Source organism: Hypanus sabinus, chromosome 2 (assembly GCF_030144855.1).
Source record: "Hypanus sabinus isolate sHypSab1 chromosome 2, sHypSab1.hap1, whole genome shotgun sequence".
Taxonomy (NCBI): domain Eukaryota; kingdom Metazoa; phylum Chordata; class Chondrichthyes; order Myliobatiformes; family Dasyatidae; genus Hypanus; species Hypanus sabinus.
In genome coordinates this window covers 166,802,151-166,821,715 of record NC_082707.1, presented here as the reverse complement: position 1 = coordinate 166,821,715, position 19,565 = coordinate 166,802,151, and the positions used below count along the sequence as shown (strand labels likewise).

Here is a 19,565-nt window from a genome sequence, read left to right as displayed (position 1 = left end):
ATCCACTAGTTTTCAAACCATATAATCCCATCTACAATAATCCCGATTTGAATCGGGAGCAAGTTACAGCTTGTGATTCAGCTGGGAGCTCAGAGAATTCGACCGTGTAGGTAGGATTTAAGCCTACCTGGTCAATACCTGTGGAGGAGGGGGAACTGCGCAGGTGCGAGTGACGTCAGCGTCGAGCGCGCACTTTAAAAGGCAGGACTTCTTGTCAGAGCGGGCAGCGGAGTCCGTGGAAGCAGAGTACTGGGCTTTGGCTAAGTGGGCTTCGGTATAAGGGGACTTCGGTAAGCCTGTGTGATTGCTCGCTGAGGGGAAGAAGGTAAGGTCGCTAGGTGCTTTTTAGACTTATTCTATTAATTCAGTTCAGGCATGGGGGAGACAGTCAGAGCAGTGGTGTGCTCCGTATGCAGTATGTGGGAAGTCAGGGTCAACACAGTTGTCCCTGATGACCACACCTGCAAGAGGTGCGTCCAGCTGCAGCTCCTATCAGCCCGAGTTAGGGAGTTGGAGCTGGAGCTGGATAAACTACGGATCATTCGGGAGGCAGAGGCAGAGGTAGATAGGAGTTATCAGGAGGTAGTCACACCAAAAACCCAAGAAGTAGGCAGATGGGTGACGGTCCAGAGAGGCAGGGGGAGCAGGCAGAGAGAGCAGAGCACCCCTGCGGCCATTCCCATTAACAATAAATATACCGTATTGGATACTGTTGATGGGGATGACCTACCAGGAATGAGTTGTAGTGGTCTTGCCTCTGGCACAGAGGTTGAACCCTCAACTAGAAAGGGAAGAGAAGAGAGCGATAGTTTTAGGGGATTCTATAGTTAGGGGGGCAGATAGGAGATTTTATGGGGCAAATCGGGAGTCTCGGATGGTATGTTGCCTCCCTGGTGCCAGGGTCCGGGACATCTCAGATCGGGTGCAGGCTATTCTTGAGAACGAGGGCATGAACTCAGATGTAGTGGTCCATGTAGGGACCAACGATGTAGGTAAGGTGAGTGAGGGGGTCCTGCTTTGAGAGTTCAGGAGGTTAGGAGTGAAGCTGGAAGGCAGGACCTCCAGGGTGACAATCTCGGGATTGCTACCTGTGCCACGTGCGAGTGAGGCGAAGAATAGAATGATTATGCACATTAATACGAGGCTGAGAGCATGGTGCAGGAAGGAAGGGTTCAGGTTTTTGGATAATTGGTCTTTGTTCCAGGGACATTGGGATCTGTTTCGAAGGGATGGTCTACATCTGAACCGGAGGGGTACTAACATTCTTGCAGGAGTGTTTGCCAGTGCTGCTCGGGGGGGTTTAAACTAGATGTGCAGGGGGCAGGGATCCAGATCCAGAGGGTTGGTCAGAAGGAGCATGGGGTTAAATGTGTAGAAGGTTTGGGTGATCTTGAGAAGGTCATCAAAATTCAGGGTGCAATTAGCCCGATGGAAGTTCAAGGAGCTGGGTTAGGTACAGTAGACAGTGTTTTAAGCAAAGAGAGGAGGAATGGGCTAAGAATTCTATACTTGAATGCGCGTAGTGTCAGAAATAAGACAGATGAGCTTGAAGCTCAGATGAAAATGGGGAACTACGATATTGTTGGGATAACGGAGACATGGCTGCAAGGGGATCAGGCCTGGGAATTGAGTATACCAGGGTATACGTGCTATCGTAGAGACAGAAATATGGGAAGAGGGGGTGGGGTGGCCCTGTTGGTGAGGAATGAGATTCAGTCCTTAGCAAGAGGTGACTTGGGAACAGGGGAAGTAGAGTCTGTGTGGATTGAGCTGAGGAACAGTAAGGGTAAAAAGACCCTAATGGGTGTTGTGTACAGGCCCCCAAACAGTAGCGTGGATATTGGGTACAAGTTGATTAGGGAGTTAACATTGGCATGTGCTAAAGGTAATGCAGTCGTTATGGGAGATTTCAACATGCAGGTGAACTGGGAGAATCAGGTAGGTGCTGGACCCCAGGATAGGGAGTTTGTGAGTGTCTAAGGGATGTATTTTTGGAACAGCTTGTGCTTGAGCCAACCAGGAACGAGGCTATTTTGGACTTGGTGATGTGTAATGAACAGGAATTGATAAGTGATCTTGAAGTAAAGGAGCCATTAGGAAGTAGTGATCATAACATGATAAGTTTTTATCTACAATTTGAGAGGGATAAGGGCAGATCAGAGGTGTCAGTGTTGCAATTAAATAAAGGAGACTACGGAGCCATGAGGGAAGAGCTGGCCAAAGTTAAATGGGCAGATGCCCTAGCAGGAAAGACAGTGGATCAGCAGTGGCAGATATTCTTGGGCATAATACGAAAGATGCAAAAGCAGTTCGTTTCAATGAGAAGGAAGGATTCAAAGAGGGGGAAGGGGCCACAGTGGTTGACAAAGGAAGTCAGAGATTGTATAGCATTAAAGAAAAAAAAGTATGACAGGGCTAAGACGAGTAGGAATACAGATGATTGGGAAAGTTTTAAGGAACAACAGATCTTAACTAAAAAAGCAATACGGACAGAAAATATCAGGTATGAGCTCAGTCTAGCCAGGAATATAAAAGGGGATAGCAAAAGCTTTTTTAGCTATGTGAAGAGAAAGAAGATAGTTAAGAACAATGTTGGCCCCTTGAAGAATGAATTGGGAGAAATTGTTATGGGAAACAGGGAAATGGCAACAGAATTTAATGCGTACTTTAGATCTGTCTTCACCAGGGAGGACACAAGCAATCTCCCAGATGTATGGATGGGCCAGGGTCATAAGATATCAGAGGAATTGAGACAGATTGACATTAGGAAAGAAACTGTGATGAGTAGACTGGTAGGACTGAAGGCTAATAAATCCCCGGGTCCAGATGGTCTGCATCCGAGGGTTCTAAAAGAGGTGGCTCAGGAAATTGCGGATGCAATGGTAATCATTTTCCAATGTTCCTTAGATTCAGGATCAGTTCCTGAAGATTGGAGAGTGGCTAATGTTATCCCACTTTTCAAGAAGGGAGGGAAGGAGAAAACGGAGAACTATTGCCCTGTTAGCCTAACGTCAGTCGTGGGGAAGATGCTTGAGACCATTATTAAGGACGAAATAGTGGCACATCTAGATGGCAGAAATAGGATTAGGCCGAGCCAGCATGGATTTACAAAGGGCAAATCATGCTTGACTAATCTGTTGGAGTTTTTTGAGGGTGTAACAAGGATGTTAGACGAGGGTAAGCCAGTGGATGTTGTGTACCTAGATTTTCAGAAGGCATTCGATAAGGTGCCACATAGGAGATTGGTGAGTAAAATCAGAGCTCATGGCATTGGGGGCAGGGTTTCAACATGGATAGAAAACTGGTTGGCAGATAGAAAGCAAAGGGTAGCAGTGAATGGGTGTTTCTCGGACTGGCTGGAGGTGACTAATGGGGTACCACAGGGCTCTGTATTGGGACCACAGCTCTTTACGATTTATGTCAATGATTTAGATGAGGGCATTGGAAACTATATCAGCAAGTTTGCTGATGATACTAAACTGGGTGGCAGTGTGACATGCGAAGAGGACGTTAGGAGAATACAGGGAGACTTGGATAGGCTGGGTGAGTGGGCAGATACTTGGCAGATGTCATTGAATGTGAATAAATGTGAAGTTATCCACTTTGGAAGCAGGAACAAGAGGGCAGAGTAATGTCTGAACGGTGTAGAGTTAGGTAAGGGAGAAATGCAAAGAGACCTAGGAGTCCTAGTTCACCAGTCAATGAAGGTGAATGAGCAAGTGCAACAGGCAGTGAAGAGGGCAAATGGAATGTTGGCCTTTGTTACAAGGGGAATTGAATACAAGAGCAAGGATGTTCTTTTGCATTTATACAGGGCCCTGGTGAGACCACACCTGGAATATTGTGTACAGTTTTGGTCTCCAGGTTTAAGGAAGGACATTCTGGCAATTGAGGAAGTGCAGCGTAGATTCACTAGGTTGATTCCTGGGATGGCAGGGCTGTCTTACGCAGAGAGATTGGAGAGATTGGGCTTGTACACACTGGAATTGACCAGATTGAGAGGGGATCTGATAGAAACGTTTAAGATAATTAAAGGATTTGATAGGATTGAGGCAGGAAATATGTTCCAGATGTTGGGAGAGTCCAGTACCAGAGGGCATGGATTGAGAATAAGAGGTCAGTTATTTAAAACAGAGTTGAGGAAGAGCTTCTTCTCCCAGAGAGTTGTGGAGGTGTGGAATGCACTGCCTCAGAAGACGATGGAGGCCAATTCTCTGGATGCTTTCAAGAAGGAGCTAGATAGATATCTGATGGATAGGGGAATCAAGGGATATGGGGACAAGGCAGGGACTGGGTATTGATAGTGAATGATCAGCCATGATCTCAGAATGGCGGTGCAGACTCGGGGGGCCGAATGGCCTACTTCTGCACCTATTGTCTATTGTCTATAATTTCTACTATGGCTTAATGTGCCATTAGCCTGCTGCAGCATTAAATCACACCGATTTTGTTGAATCAGGATTATACAGCACAGGAGATCATTATTTGGTTCATAAAGTGTGACTGGATTCTCAGTCTGTTCTAAAATAGTAGGTAAAAGTTAGGGTACCACATGGTCTCGATAAAACTGAATCAGTGAGGTTAACAGCTTCTAAAATGGGTCAGTTTGAAGGAGATTGGTGTTAAGGCTTTTACATAAAAACCACTTGAAACTGGACAGCATTCAAACAGAAGACTGAGTTGAGAAAGACATAATAAATCAATCTCCTTAGGAAAATATTAAATTCATGAGGTGACTTAGTAGACTTTACAATGCTAAATGATTTCACATTAAAGATTTCTACCTATGCAACAAATTGAGCAATACTTACATCCTTCCGTTCCACATTGCTCAAAGCTGATGGTGACGGAGTAAGTGAGAATGCTTCTGGTTTCAGGGCACTAATATCAGATTCACTGACAGAACCACTCTAGAAAATATAAATTTTGAACAATACTCTGTTAAAGATTACTGTTCAAAAATAAGTAATGGCTTATCTACTTTCTATTCATAAGAAGATGTTTCCCAGAAGTGAAAAATTTAAGTTGTAAATGTTTTAAAATGGTTCTCTTGCTACTTCATTTGTACTACTTTTACCAGTCCAAGGAAGGTTCTTCAATCAAAAAATAAGCTCTGATGAAGCACGTCTTTGAATGCTATTCAAGTTACTAAATGTTAAGATGCAAGAAACAAAAGGCAACAGGCAATCAGTCCCTACCTTACTCGATTCAATAAGATCATGGCTAAACTTTTATCCTAGTGCCAGTTTCCCACACTAACCCTGGATTCCTTGATTCTTTTGATATCCAAAAATCTATCAAACTGTGCCGTGAATATACTGTGACTGAACCCCCCATATACCTCGTGTAATGAAGCAGTTTCTCCTTATCTCTTTCCAGAATGGCCATCCTCTTATTTTGTGAATTCAATCCATTGTACATTTTAATGAAATCACCTTTTTCTTCATACTCAAGCTAGTATAGGACCAGTCTGCTTAACCACTCATATTTCAAGCTAGTGAGTCACAATATGCTGACTAAACAAAACAACTATTTAAAATAGAATGCATCCAAAATGGCCAAATTATCTTCTTGTTTCATGGAATGATTAAAATTATGATCTGCATAAAACATAATCCATTCATTGCTAGGGTCAATTTGAGGAGTGTAGAGATGTGGCAAAAGTGGTAGTCAACTTGGAACATCAATGAAATGGATGGTCAGATTGTTTGTTTTAGGTGCTGTTTAAGGTATGACTATGTCGAGGATAATAGAAGAAATTCTCCAGTTCTTTTTCAAATATTCCTATAAATGTCTAAAGTCTAAAGGAACATGCTATTAAATGTACTATGTAAAGGAGTAAAGGATTACAAATGATTTCTGAAGCAAGTTTTAAATCAGAATGTCCTATTTCAGAGACAAAATAGAATTCAAAAATTTACCAGCCTGATAAAGAGTCAATGTGAACTCAGTCTGTCTCTTCAAGAATTCTGCCCCAACGACTGAGTAGTTCCAATATATTCTGCTTTCTGAGTACCTTAAATACAACTGTCACATGGCTTTGCCTTTCACAGTTTTTCGGTTTTAACTTTGTCCCTCTTTTCAAAGATGCTGAGTACTTTTATTTAGTATAGCTGCACAATAAGTGTTTGATGTAACTAATGGACCTTGGATCTTGATCTTTTGTGTACTTTAGACTCATTTATTTGAGGGCATATTTTAACAACCAGACAATATTATTCCACCTAAGGACCATGGAGATACAGTTCATTCATATAAAGTGACAAGAACTATTTGAATCATCACTTATTGTCAAACCATAACCTAGTCTACAACGGACTAAGGAATGGATGCTGTCAGGTATGGCAAAATATTTTCTTACATGTTTGTTCTTTAAAAAGCAGGGCTTGATGGAAGACATCAAGTTTGAAAAAGATAGCCAGAAAACAAGAATCATTGAAACAATATTTTAGACAGGGAGGAGTAAATGTTAGATCACCTAGTTTCTGTAAATTCAAAAACTCTAGGATACAGATCATTACATGCTTACTAAATGTCCAAATTCAGGAGTTCAAATAAATGGCAGTAAACTCCTTAATAGATTCAGGAATTAGGAGCCAATGACAAGGTACTGCAAAAATGCTCATCGTTACCAGGTAATACTGCAAGATTACATTCGAATCATTGATTATTTTACAGATTTAATTAATCAGACAAAATGAATCAAAAATAATTAATGAGGGATGATTCTAAACATTTGTCACAACTTACTTGAACTCCTGCACTTGATTAATTCTTTAGAGTATATCTTTTATACAAGTAGGTTTCAAAAGTGTTAACCTTTTTGTTTAGTAGACTGCTGAATTATATTATTAAGAATCAAAGGATAATGTTCTGTTTAAGCACTATAGTAACAGCATGTAGGAAGTTAAGTATGAAATATCAACTGTTTATTTTAATATATTGAAACTTAAGCAAGTTTTGAATACAAGCAAGTTTCAAACAGTAGCAATGGCAACCAAATAAGTATAGAAGGTTTCACATAAAGCGACAGCATAAGTGATTAACACAGAAACTCAGCTAGTTCAAAGGGTCAGCTTTTGCAGGTTGTAATAGTTAGGGTGAAAAAGCAAGCACAGAAACTTACTTCTTCCCAAAATGCTAGAAGAGATGATGTAGACGAAGAACAAACAGAACCCTTAGTGCAACAGATACGAGAAAAACACACTTAGTGAATTCCCTTCTGCAAAGTGAAAGGCTTTCATCAGGACACCACCTCTTGCAAAGAGATTACTGCATTTGGATATAATCAAATTTATTTTGAAGGAAAACCATGATTTTATTAAAAAGAACAGATGACAGATTCTTGAGAGATATTTGGAATCTGCATAACTCAGTACCATGAAGTGAACAGTTAGTATAATTTTGTTCAAGTTCTAATTTGTGAGGAAACCGTATTGGAAAGTAACATGTGAATGGAATTTACACATAACAGGGAAATTACAAGGATACCGTGTTTCTGGGGATCTTTAATAAATGTTGCATTATTTTCAGTATATTCGATTTTTGATTAAAACCTACATCAAATTGCTTTAAACAATCAAAAAGAAAACTGCATAGCTAAGATTAACATTTTCAAACACATACAGGTTTTCTGTTCTGAAATATACCAAGCTATATTTTTAATTCTTGACTGCTCAAATGAAATTTATAGCACCATGGATAAAATGTCTTTACAAGAGTATGATCTAATCACTATATAATAAACACTTACTTTAAATCCTAGGTCATGTGGAACTGGAGAGGTGTTAAAGTAGTCAAAAATTGAGTCTTGAAAATCTGGGAGTTTGAGGCCTTTAACAGAAAAAGTAAGCATAGAAGTGAAAAAATTTTTAAAAGACACACATTTTAATGTTATAAAACAGTCCAAATTTATACTTATACCACAGAGTGGTTGTTTTAAGCAGCAAATGTCACTAACCTTTTTCTGTTCTAGTCCTGCTTTCCTCCAATTCTTTTTTTAGGTTAATTATCTCCTCTGTGAATTGCTGATTCTTGGCATCTGCTTCCTTCAGTTTGCTATAAAATAGTTTCCATGAAAGAGAAAATGCAGAATACCAAAATGAGTTCAATTGAATTGGTTTTTATATTTGATGTCACCAATCCATCATTTTAAGTGGCTAGGATGATGGAAAGCCAGAATGGGAAGTATTTACAGATGATCCATTCCTCACCAATCTTATTTTTGACTGAGAAAAATTAATATCCTAATGGACACATTACCAAATTCTTGCAAATTTCTATCAATGCACAGTGGTGAGCATTCTGATGGTTCCATCACAGCTTGGTATTGAGACTCAATGCACAGTATTACAGAAGGCTGTAGACTCAGTCAGCTCCATCATGGCCACAATCAAGATACCTTGAAGAGGTGATGCCTCAAAAAGCAGCATCCATCACCATCCAGGATGCCCTCTCCTCATTACTACCATCGGCAAGGATGTACGGGGGCCTGAAGACACACACTGAACATTTTAAGAACAGCTTCTTTCCCTCCACCATCAGAATTCAGAATGGTCCATGAACCCATGGACACTATCTCACTGTTCCTCTTTTGCATTTTTTAAAAATATAGATCTTAGTGATTTTTATGTCTTGTACTGTACTCCTACCACAAAACAACAAATTTAACTTTCATGAAGCTGCTAATCTAAGGTGATCTGCTCCTCCACATCTCACCAAGAGACCTGGCATACAAGTACATGGAACACCCTTGATGTTGGGTGTCTTCGCAACAAACTATCGAACTCAAATGGCATAAAAAGTTAAGAGCTTTATCATTCATGTTCAAAGTAAATTTATTATCATAGTACATATAATGTCACCACATACAACCCTGAAATTTGGTTTGTTGTGGGCATACTCAGTAAATCCAAGAAGCATAATAGAATCAATGAAAGACCTCACCCAACAGGGCAAACGAATAAAGTGCAAAAGCTAACAAACTTCGTAAATACAAATAAGGAACATATATTAAGAACATGAGATGAAGAGTTCTTAAAAGTGGGTCCATAGGTTGTGGGGACTGTTCAGTCATGGGGTAAGTGAAGTTGAATAAAGCTATCTGTTTTGGTTCAAGAGCCTGATGGTTGAGGGATCCTGAGGCACTCTTTGATGGCAGCAGCAAGAAGAGAGCATGCCCTGGATGGTGGGGGTCCCAGATGATCGATGCTGCTTTCCTGCAACTGCGCTCACTGTAGATATGCTCAATGGAGGGCAGGACTTTACCCATGATGCACTGGGCCATACTCGCTACTTTTAGCATCATGGCGTCTTAATTGCTGTCACGAAATCTTACTGAAAACTTACTTTCATACAGTAAGTCATGGTGTGATTGGATCATATGGCATGAAAACAGGCCCCTTAGCCCACCAATCTATACTATTCCTATTTACTTGCATTAATAATATCTACTATGGCTTGCAATTCATGTACTCATCCAGATATTCTTAAAAACTGTGAGTGTACCTGCCTCGCCCACTCTCTCAGCAGTGCATGAAAAACTCTTCCTCAGGTTTCCTCTAAACTTCTTGCTCCTCATTTTAAACTTCCATCCTCTGATTTCAGACCACCTTTGTATTCATTTGTTGCTAATAAAAAACTCCAGGTGATACTCAAATATTCCCTCAGTGTTAATATTCATTGTTACTTGAGACAATATCTACAGTGCTTTTATCACTTTAGTAGTCTGGATCATATTCAGGTGAATTTCCAAGGATCGGAGGCCACTACAATCTGTCAAATTGATGTACTGCTGAATGCCCTGCTCCTAGCCAATAAAACCTATCCTGGATGTTCCAAAAGTTGGGTCTTAGCATTACATCACCTGATAGTTAGTTGCTGCTCAACTTAATAGGGTGGAAATGTGCAGGATCATCTTCAATGTCCTGACAAGGTGAGAAGGCAAGAATAAAGGGCAATGAACCAATTGATAAGCCATATCCAGCCAGGCTCCCAGTTCAAATGTTATAACGGTGAAGGTGGAGAAAAGACCAAGTTTGTGTAATAGCTCACAGAAGTGTGCACCTTCTGCTAATATAGCAATCTCTTCGGAATTCCATTCAACTGACTGTCTTTTCAAATCTTTATCAACAGTAGTGTGTGCTTCTTAGGCAGTGTGCTTTCAGACTAGTCACTGCCTTCCATTAGCTGATGCTAATAAATCTTGTGAATGACTGTACTTTCAGTCACAAGGAATGTTATCACCAATTAATGGAAGTTAATGGTATAGAGACTACATGTCCCACTGCATTGGTACTGCCATTCCCAAATTAATCCCACTAACTACACATCACCCCATGGTCCTGGAATTTCATTTATTCAAAATGCATCCTCTTTTCAATTTTATTGAAAGTACAGTAGTCTCTTTTGCAATATCTGACCTAACTTCTATACACTCAAGGAAGACAGCTTTCAACTGAAAACCCTGATCACTAACTTCTTAGTAAGAGTAAAAAAAGTTCTTTCTTTGTCACTTCACCATCTCACAAAAAAGATAAGGATCTATTCAATTTCCTCTTCTCTGTTCCAGGAGAAATAGTCTTTAAGTACCAAGACTCATCTCAAAATGGTAGTTACTTATCCCTAAGATAATCTGAGTAAATGTCTGCTGTGTGTTCTCCTGGACTGTTCTTTCCTTCCTATGTTAAGCCCTGGGCATTCTAAGCATGATCTTTCACATATCTTGGATAGCTGCTGATAAACTGCTTTCCGTGACTGAGCAGTCTATATCTGGAGGAGTCAGGTTATGATCTAAAGATGAAAGCTTAAGCAATTAGATCTGAGATGACAGATTCCTTCACCCAGAGGATTATGAATACACTGGAAATCCTTAACCCTAATGGGTGTATGATCGAATGTATTAAGACCTAAATCACCAGATATCTGGGATTAAAGGGTATTAAGAGCTGGCTTGGGAAAGGTCACATGACATCCTCTTGCTCTCATTTTAGAAAAAGCTTCATGTTCCACAACTTGCTCAAATTGTATGTAAAAGCTTCACATCAACTAAACATTCAAATGACAATCTACATTTCATGTAAATTCTTGACCATGAAAACCGTACCTCTCAATTGCCATGTTGGTTGCTTTCACTCTACTTAGCTCTTCCTGTACTAACTGCTTAGCACGTATTTCAGCATCCAGTGCTGACTGTAACTCTAATCTGGCTGACATATCCAACTTTGCACTTCGCCTCACTTTCCAAAGAGGATCCTGGATGAGCAAACATAAAGAATGAACAAAGAACAGTTAATTGATAAGAATATTATTTACTGAGTTGCCAGTTCCCCACAAGGAGCTGAGTTACATTTACACCGTGTTAAATTTTCCCTCCCAGTGGCATCTATTTATGCTAATTTGGTTTCTAATGCCTTAGAATTCAATTATTTCTAAGTTCAATGCTCACTTCTAAATTTAGTGAGTGACAGTTAAAACTAAATGTACAACAAACTCCTAAAAGGGCCATTGTTGGTGTGGAGTTCTGGTCATTTTCATATTCCTGAATTTATTTGTTTTGCTGTTGTCAACAATGTAGAAACAAAATCAAAGAAACATTTCTCTCAGGTTGTGCATAGTTTACAGCATTAGTCCACAAAGACTATAATATAAAACAATTCTGCAGAAAATCTCATTATCATGTAGATGTGCTTTTTCTGAAAGTTGGTAATGTAGCGGTGTGCTACACGCAGCGCTAAAATTACGACACGGAGTCGGTAACTGCAGTTGAAGGAAAAAAACTTTATTCGAAAACTTCAGCCTCACTTTTAAGCCTCTGTCAACCGGCCCCCCATGGCGTAGAGGCTCCAAAGCTCTGTGCTCGCAAACCCCCGTAGGTTATCTAATTGTGAGTCGGTTCGGATACGCTAGGAAATGGGGCGCCACATAACCCCCCCCCCCAAGAACCGCGATACACCCCCCAATGTCCACAGCCTGGGCCAGAACCTGCTTGGGAGGTCGGCCTCTGCGCCGAGGCGCCGGAAACTCGGCCGGTTGCGCCAGGTCCACATGGGCCGGCTTGAGGCAGTCCACCATGAAAACCTCCTCCTTCCCCCCAACGTCCAGCACGAACGTGGACCCGTTGTTCCGGAGCACCATAAACGGCCCCTCGTATGGCCGCTGCAGCGGTGGCCGATGCCCGCCCCTTCGTACAAACACAAACTTACAGTTCCGTAGGTCTTTGGGTACGCAGGTCAGGTGCCGCCCATGCTGTGAAGTGGGTATGGGGGCCAGGTTACCGAGCTTCTCGCGAAGTCTGCCCAGGACTGCTGCGGGTTCTTCCTCTTGCCCCCTTGGGGCTGGTAGGAACTCCCCAGGGACGACCAGGGGCGCGCCGTATACCAACTCGGCCGACGAGGCGCGCAGGTCGTCCTTGGGCGCTGTGCGGATGCCGAGTAGGACCCAGGGAAGCTCGTCCGCCCAGTTGGCTCCTCGCAGGCGGGCCATGAGGGCCGACTTCAGGTGACGGTGGAAACGCTCCACTAGCCCGTTCGACTGTGGGTGGTAGGCAGTTGTGTGGTGCAGCTGAGTCCCCAAGAGGCTGGCCATAGCTGACCACAGGCTGGAGGTGAACTGGGCGCCTCTGTCGGAGGTAATGTGGGCTGGTACACCAAAGCGAGATATCCAGGTGGCGATCAGGGCTCGGGCGCAAGATTCGGAGGTGGTGTCGGTGAGCGGGACCGCCTCTGGCCATCTTGTGAACCGGTCCACGATAGTCAGGAGGTAACGCGCTCTGCGCGACACTGGCAGGGGGCCCACGATATCCACATGAATGTGGTCGAAACGCCGGTGGGCGGGATGGAACTGCTGCAGTGGGGCTTTGGTGTGCCGCTGCACCTTGGCCGTCTGGCAGTGCATGCACGTTCTGGCCCATTCACTGACCTGTTTGCGGAGTCCGTGCCAAACGAACCTGCTGGAAACCATCCGGGGAGGTCCTGGAGCTGCAGACCGGAGACTGCGGTCCTGTAACTCGGAATCTCCTCATCCGCCTGCTGTGCCTCTGCCAGCGCCTCAAAGTCTACCCCTGGGGAAAGGGCATGAACGGTAGGGCGAGAGAGGGCATCCGCCACGACATTGTCCTTACCCGAGACGTGCCGGACATCCGTTGTGTATTCAGAGATGTAGGACAGGTGGCGTTGCTGGCGGGATGACCAGGGGTCGGATGCTTTCGTAAACGAAAAGGTAAGCGGTTTGTGGTCCGTGAACGCGGTGAAGGGCCGACCTTCTAGGAAGTACCTGAAATGCCGGATTGCCAGGTAGAGCGCCAACAGTTCCCGGTCGAAAGCACTGTACTTAAGCTCGGGTGGTCGCAGGTGTTTGCTGAAAAACGCCAGGGGTTGCCAGCGACCTGCGATGAGTTGCTCCAGCACCCCACCGACTGCCGTGTTAGATGCGTCCACTGTGAGGGCGGTAGGGGTGTCCATTCTGGGATGTACTAGCATTGCGGCGTCCGCCAAAGCTTCCTTCGTTTGAACGAAAGCGGCGGCGGACTCCTCGTCCCAGGTAATGTCCTTGCTCGGACCCGACATCAGGGCGAACAGGGGGCGCATGATCCGGGCAGCTGAAGGGAGGAAACGGCGGTAGAAATTGACCATACCTACGAATTCCTGAAGGCCTTTGATCGTGATGGGTCGGGGGAAGTGGCGGACCGCATCTACCTTAGCGGGCAGAGGGGTTGCCCCGTCTTTAGTAATTCTGTGGCCCAGGAAGTCAATGGTATCGAGTCCGAACTGGCATTTGGCAGGGTTGATTGTAAGACCGTACTCACTCAGTCGGGCGCAGAGTTGACGGAGGTGGGACAGATGCTCCTGACGACTGCCGCTGGCTATGAGGATGTCATCCAAATAGATGAACGCGAAGTCCAGGTCCCGTCCCACCGCGTCCATTAACCGCTGGAACGTCTGTGCGGCATTCTTCAGGCCGAACGGCATGCGGAGGAACTCGAAAAGGCCAAACGGGGTGATGAGAGCCGTTTTGGGGACGTCATCAGGATGCATCGGGATTTGATGGTATCCCCGGACGAGATCTACCTTGGAGAAGATCCGTGCGCCGTGCAGGTTTGCCGCAAAGTCCTGAATGTGCGGCACAGGGTAGCGGTCCGGTGTGGTAGCCTCGTTCAGCCTGCGGTAGTCGCCACATGGTCTCCAGCCCCCCGTCGCTTTGGGCACCATGTGCAGGGGGGAGGCCCATGGGCTGTCGGACCGCCGGAAGATCCCCAATTCCTCCATCCTCTGGAACTCCTCCTTCGCCAGTCGGAGCTTGTCCGGGGGAAGCCGCCGAGGACGGGCGTGGAGGGGTGGTCCCTGGGTCGGGATGTGGTGCTGTACGCCGTGCCTGGGCATGGCTGCTGTGAACTGCAGTGCCAGAACCGATGGGAACTCCGCCAGGACCCTGGTGAAGTCGTTGTCGGACAGCGTGATGGAGCCGAGGTGAGGGGCCGGCAACTGGGCTGCACCCAGGGAGAACGTCTGAAAGGTCTCGGCGTGTACCAGTCTCTTCCTGGGCAGGTCGATCAGCAGGCTGTGAGCCCGCAAAAAATCCGCACCCAGAAGCGGTTGGGCTACGGCGGCCAGTGTGAAGTCCCACGTGAACTGGCTGGAGCCGAACAGTAGCTGCACCTGGCGGGTGCCATAGGTCCTTACGGTGCTGCCATTCACGGCCCTCAGGGGGGGACCCGGTGCCCTGCTGCGGGTGTCGTAACTCGTCAGAGGTAAAACGCTGATCTCAGCCCCAGTATCGACCAAAAACCGGCATCCCGACCTTCTGTCCCACACATACAGGAGGCTATCCCGATGGCCAGCCGCCGTAGCCATCAGCGGCGGCTGGCCCTGGCGTTTCCCGGGAACTTGCAGGGCGGGCGACAACGGCGGGCTTCTGCACCCCACCGCTGGTGGTAGAAGCACCAGTGTTCATTGGGCCGGGGGTTGCCAGGCTCTGCGGCCGGGCCTGGACTGGTTTGCTGCCGGGAGCGTGGCTGGGAGATCTGTGCGATGGACGCCCCGCTCACCTTTTTGGCGTTCCACAGCAAGTCCGCCCGGGCTGCCACCTTCCGGGGGTCACTGAAATCCGCGTCGGACAGCAGCAGGTGTATGTCCTCGGGCAGCTGCTCCAGGAATGCCTGCTCAAACATGAGGCAGGGTGTGTGTTCGTCGGCGAGAGACAACATCTCATTCATTAAAGCCGATGGAGGTCTGTCGCCCAAGCCGTCCAGGTGCAGTAAACGGGCAGCCCGCTCGCGCCGTGAGAGTCCGAAAGTCCTGAGGAGCAGGGCTTTGAATTCCGTGTACTTGCCGTCTGCCGGGGGCGACTGTACGAACTCCGCGACCTGGGCCGCTGTGTCCTGGTCGAGGGAGCTCACCACGTAGTAGTAGCGGGTGTCTTCTGAGGTGATCTGGCGAACGTGGAATTGGGCTTCGGCTTGCTGGAACCATAGGTCCGGGCGCTGTGTCCAGAAACCCGGCAGTTTCAACGAAACCGCATGAACAGAGGCGGCGTCGGTCATTTCTGGTCCAAAAATCGTTTGGACCGTCGGGGTCACCAATTGTAGCGGTGTGCTACATATTCGAAAACTTCAGCCTCACTTTTAAGCCTCTGTCAACCGGCCCCCCATGGCATAGAGGCTCCAAAGCTCTGTGCTCGCAAACCCCCGTGAGTCGGTTCGGATACGCTAGGAAATGGGGCGCCACAGTAATATATTTTCCAATTACAGGCACAAAGCCTATCTTATTATTTTGTAAAGTTCCTTTAAGGATTTGCTGATCAAATAATATACAAATGAATTATGATAAAAGTTAACTAGATGTGAAAAAGTACATGGTTTTTCCTTCATCTATGAAATTATTCAACATTTAATCATATCTTTGCGAACTTTTCTAAATAGCAAGATTTTTACAATAAATTAATACTTCTTAAACAACAAACAAAAATTTTTAAAAAGTGATCAGACTTCAAAGAGAGAAAGTAACTAATAACAAATAAAATAACAGTTATTTTCTAGTTATATTAGAAAATTACTTATGAAGAGCTATATTATAATCCTCTAGAAAATTCATTTTGCATATTGTGAGCAGTTTTGGTCCCATATTCCTTCCTATAAGGAAGGACGTGACGGCATGGAAAACAGCCAGAGGAGGTTTAAAAGAATGATACCAGGGATACAATGGTTAATTTATAAGAAGGTTTGATGCATCTGGGCCCGTATCCACTGGAGTTTAGAAGAGTGTGAGGGGATCTCATTAAACCTACTGAACGTTGAAAGACCTGGATAGAGTGGACATGGTGAGGATGTTGTCAACAGTGGGAGAGTCTAGCAGCAGATGGCACAACCTCAAAATAGAAGGACATCCCTTTAAAACAGAGATCAGGAGGAACTTCTTTAGACAGTAGGTGGTGAATCAGTGGAATTCACTACTACAGACGGCTGTGGAGACCAAGTCATTGGGTACATTTAACTGCTTTTTGATAAGGAAGAGTGTCAAAGGTTAAAGGGAGAGGGCAGGATAATGGGGTTGAAAGAGAATAATAAGCCAGCCATGATTGAATGGCAGAGCATTCTTGATAGGCCAAATGGTTTAATTCTGCTTCTACGTCTTAATCTCTAAAGCATACCAATGTTCTTGAACCAAGGCTGGAATTGCGGAGGGATTCAAGTTCTTCTGTCATCTTGGATGCCAGAGCCTGCAGGTATCCTCTTGCATCTTTCTCATCACTCACCCTAAACATTTAAAAGATGAGCATAATTATGGAAACAATATTACATACATAATCTTTATCCCAGTTCAAATCTTTACATACTAATATTATTTAAAGACTATTACACACCATTGTATGATCTCTGCAATTTGAGCTTCCCAGTGAGCCACTGATTCTTTCCTGGCTGCAAGATCTTGCAACTCATCTTCAAGCCGCCTGTTTTGTGCTGTAAGCTTGTCCACAAATGTGCACATCTGAAAATCAAAAGCTGCAATTTATAAAATGGGAACAGTACAAATATTTTCAAGTGGACACTTTGTGAATATTTCACATGTTGTTAACAAACTATAATCATTTATTACTAGAAAATTCTCAAGTGCTTGAAGTATCCAAATAGCTTAAAACAATTATTTGTTGGTCCATAGCATATAACATGTTATATAACATAGCATAGTTAAACATGCATACTGAATCAAAAAATTTCAGTCTTCATCCAATGTCCACACAGAGAGGAGAAACACCTAAAACCCACAAGAAGCCAGAACACCGTAGATTTTCCTATAGCAAACTTAAGTGGTATTATGGGCAATTTAAGTGCAACCAGAGTTCTGGATCACCAGTGCAGAGTCAAGTTCAAATTCCAGCCAAGTGGCTGGGAAATTTAATTAAATAACCACCTCGAGAACGAAAAACTAGTCTTATCACAAAAAACTACCTAAGTGTGCTTCAATGTCCTGCATAGAAGGAAATCATTCGCAGGCAGGTCTGATTAGATATCCTAGCTTACCAATGTGATTACCTGTTAACTACCTTCTCTGGAGTAATTGGGGATGAATAACATGTCAATGACATCCACAAACAAACAAAATGAAAGAACATTATTCTACAACTAAGGCCAGCTGACTTGCTTTGATTAACTCCTTACTGCAGGCACTTTCCTTGTGGTGCCACAACCCTCGGCGATAGTCCCACATGCTACTGACTAGCTGTGTCAAGAAAAACCTTTTAAGTGACTGATGTTTTTTGACAGACTTATTTCAAAATAATTCCTCGAATCCTACCTAAAATAAACACCTACAAATACATGCATTCGTTTATACACTACACTAAAAAAAGGGTATTAATGATAAATTTTTCTCAACAGACATTTAAAAGAGAATTGAGGATGACAATAATATTGGAACATCACAGGTGAATTATGGACTTACTCGGTCATTCTCAGCTGAAAATTTCTTATTCTCTTCAATAAGCATATTTCGCTCACATTCATATTTCTTCTTCAGTTCACTCAGTGTTTCCTCCATTTCATTCTGCCTATACACAAGAAATTTATTCACCACTTTTCCCCCAAATCATGCATAAAGCACTAGTTCATCTGATCAGTTACAGTTGTGTGATATATTATTATAACAATTATAATTGTCTACTAAAAGAAGCTGCTTTCAAAATATCATTGAAACAAGTAATAGGGATTTAAATCCAGGTTAAAAAAAATCAAAAGGCAGACTCATTTATTTAAATTATATATGAGAACTTATAAAATTAATCATTAATCATTCACTACTTCTTTAGTTAAATTTTAACAGCATAAATGGTAAAAAAAAAAGAGGCTTAACATTAATAATTCTTCTAATACTTGCATATTTAACAAGTAGTGGATCTGCTCTTGAACAATAATCGTGACTGAAATAAATCTTAAGTCATTGTTTAGCTGAAACTTTCATTTAAACAGCTACTTTAAAGTTACAAGAACATTCACAAACTTCAGGAAAAAGAGGAAAATTGGTTGGTCAAAGTTTTAAAAAGCTATCTTAAAATAAAGAAGGAAGGGTTAAGAGAAGAAATTCTGGTGTTTTAAGGCTTTGTCAAATGAGAGTAGAGTATTTAAATGTGGGGATGCGCAAGAGTTCAGAAGTGATGCTGCACGGATATCCTAGAAGAATATGGAGAAAATCCCATGGAATGGGATGGGTAAGGCATAAAGGGATGTTACAACAAGGATGAGTTTTAAAATTGAACTGTTCAATGGCCTCCTTCTGTAGCTAAAATGGGCATGATTAAACAGGAGTCAGGTTAGATCAGCAAGTAAGGGCATCATCTTCTAAATAATTCCCAAGTTTTTCTTTATTTGAAAATGAGTTACTAGGAATTGAAATCATTTAGATTTTTAAAAAACTAATCATTTTCTAAAGAAAAAAATTCCTTTGAAAATCATACACAGCTACAACTTCAAACTTCAAATCAACTTTTTTGGCTAGATTTTCTGAAAAACACACTGAACACTCCACAGCTTTCATTAAGTAATGTGCCAAAAGCAGAGTTTTAATATTTCCATTTTCCCTCAAAACATCTGAACACTGTAAGCCAAAGTGTTAATAAAATACAGAAAAACTGCCTGGCCAGACTACAGAGTTACAGAATGTGAACAATACAACTAATAAAGCATAGATAAATATAAATCATTAAAAATATTTTTTGTGGAAAAAATGTGAACCAAGTGTCTGTTCATTAGAAGTACAATTGTTATGAATCCATCTTAGTAGCAATAAACATTCCAAAGAAAATTCAGATAAACTCATTAGAAGAACATCTTAGCTGGTTATTAAAATAGCAGTACATCTTCATATTAGCTATTTTGTTTTCACTCCCTGGTCTCTAAAACTGCATTAAAGTCAAGTGAAGAATGGACTTCTCCATAGAATGACCTTCTCCTGATTACCTTGGTGAAATACCTAAGGCACTGACTTGTCGATTTTAATTTAAAAGAAAGGGAGTATATATCAATACCTGCATACATTTTAATGTTCTGTCAATACAATACAAACCTTATAAAAGTA

At 43.1% G+C, this 19,565-nt stretch overlaps 1 protein-coding gene across 1 annotated transcript in view; it reads right to left on the bottom strand.

Annotated features, from left to right (window-relative positions):
• The window catches only part of cdc42bpb (CDC42 binding protein kinase beta (DMPK-like)), a 209,338-nt gene that overhangs the window by 31,131 nt on the left and 158,642 nt on the right, over positions 1-19,565 (bottom strand). Inside the window, exons 16-22 of the mRNA XM_059958771.1 lie at positions 17,937-18,042; positions 16,858-16,982; positions 16,645-16,750; positions 11,105-11,253; positions 7,961-8,058; positions 7,754-7,833; positions 4,812-4,910 (exon numbers count right to left, since the gene is read on the bottom strand). Coding sequence (XP_059814754.1) covers positions 4,812-4,910; positions 7,754-7,833; positions 7,961-8,058; positions 11,105-11,253; positions 16,645-16,750; positions 16,858-16,982; positions 17,937-18,042 — 763 coding nt within the window. The remainder of the gene's footprint in view (positions 1-4,811; positions 4,911-7,753; positions 7,834-7,960; positions 8,059-11,104; positions 11,254-16,644; positions 16,751-16,857; positions 16,983-17,936; positions 18,043-19,565) is intronic.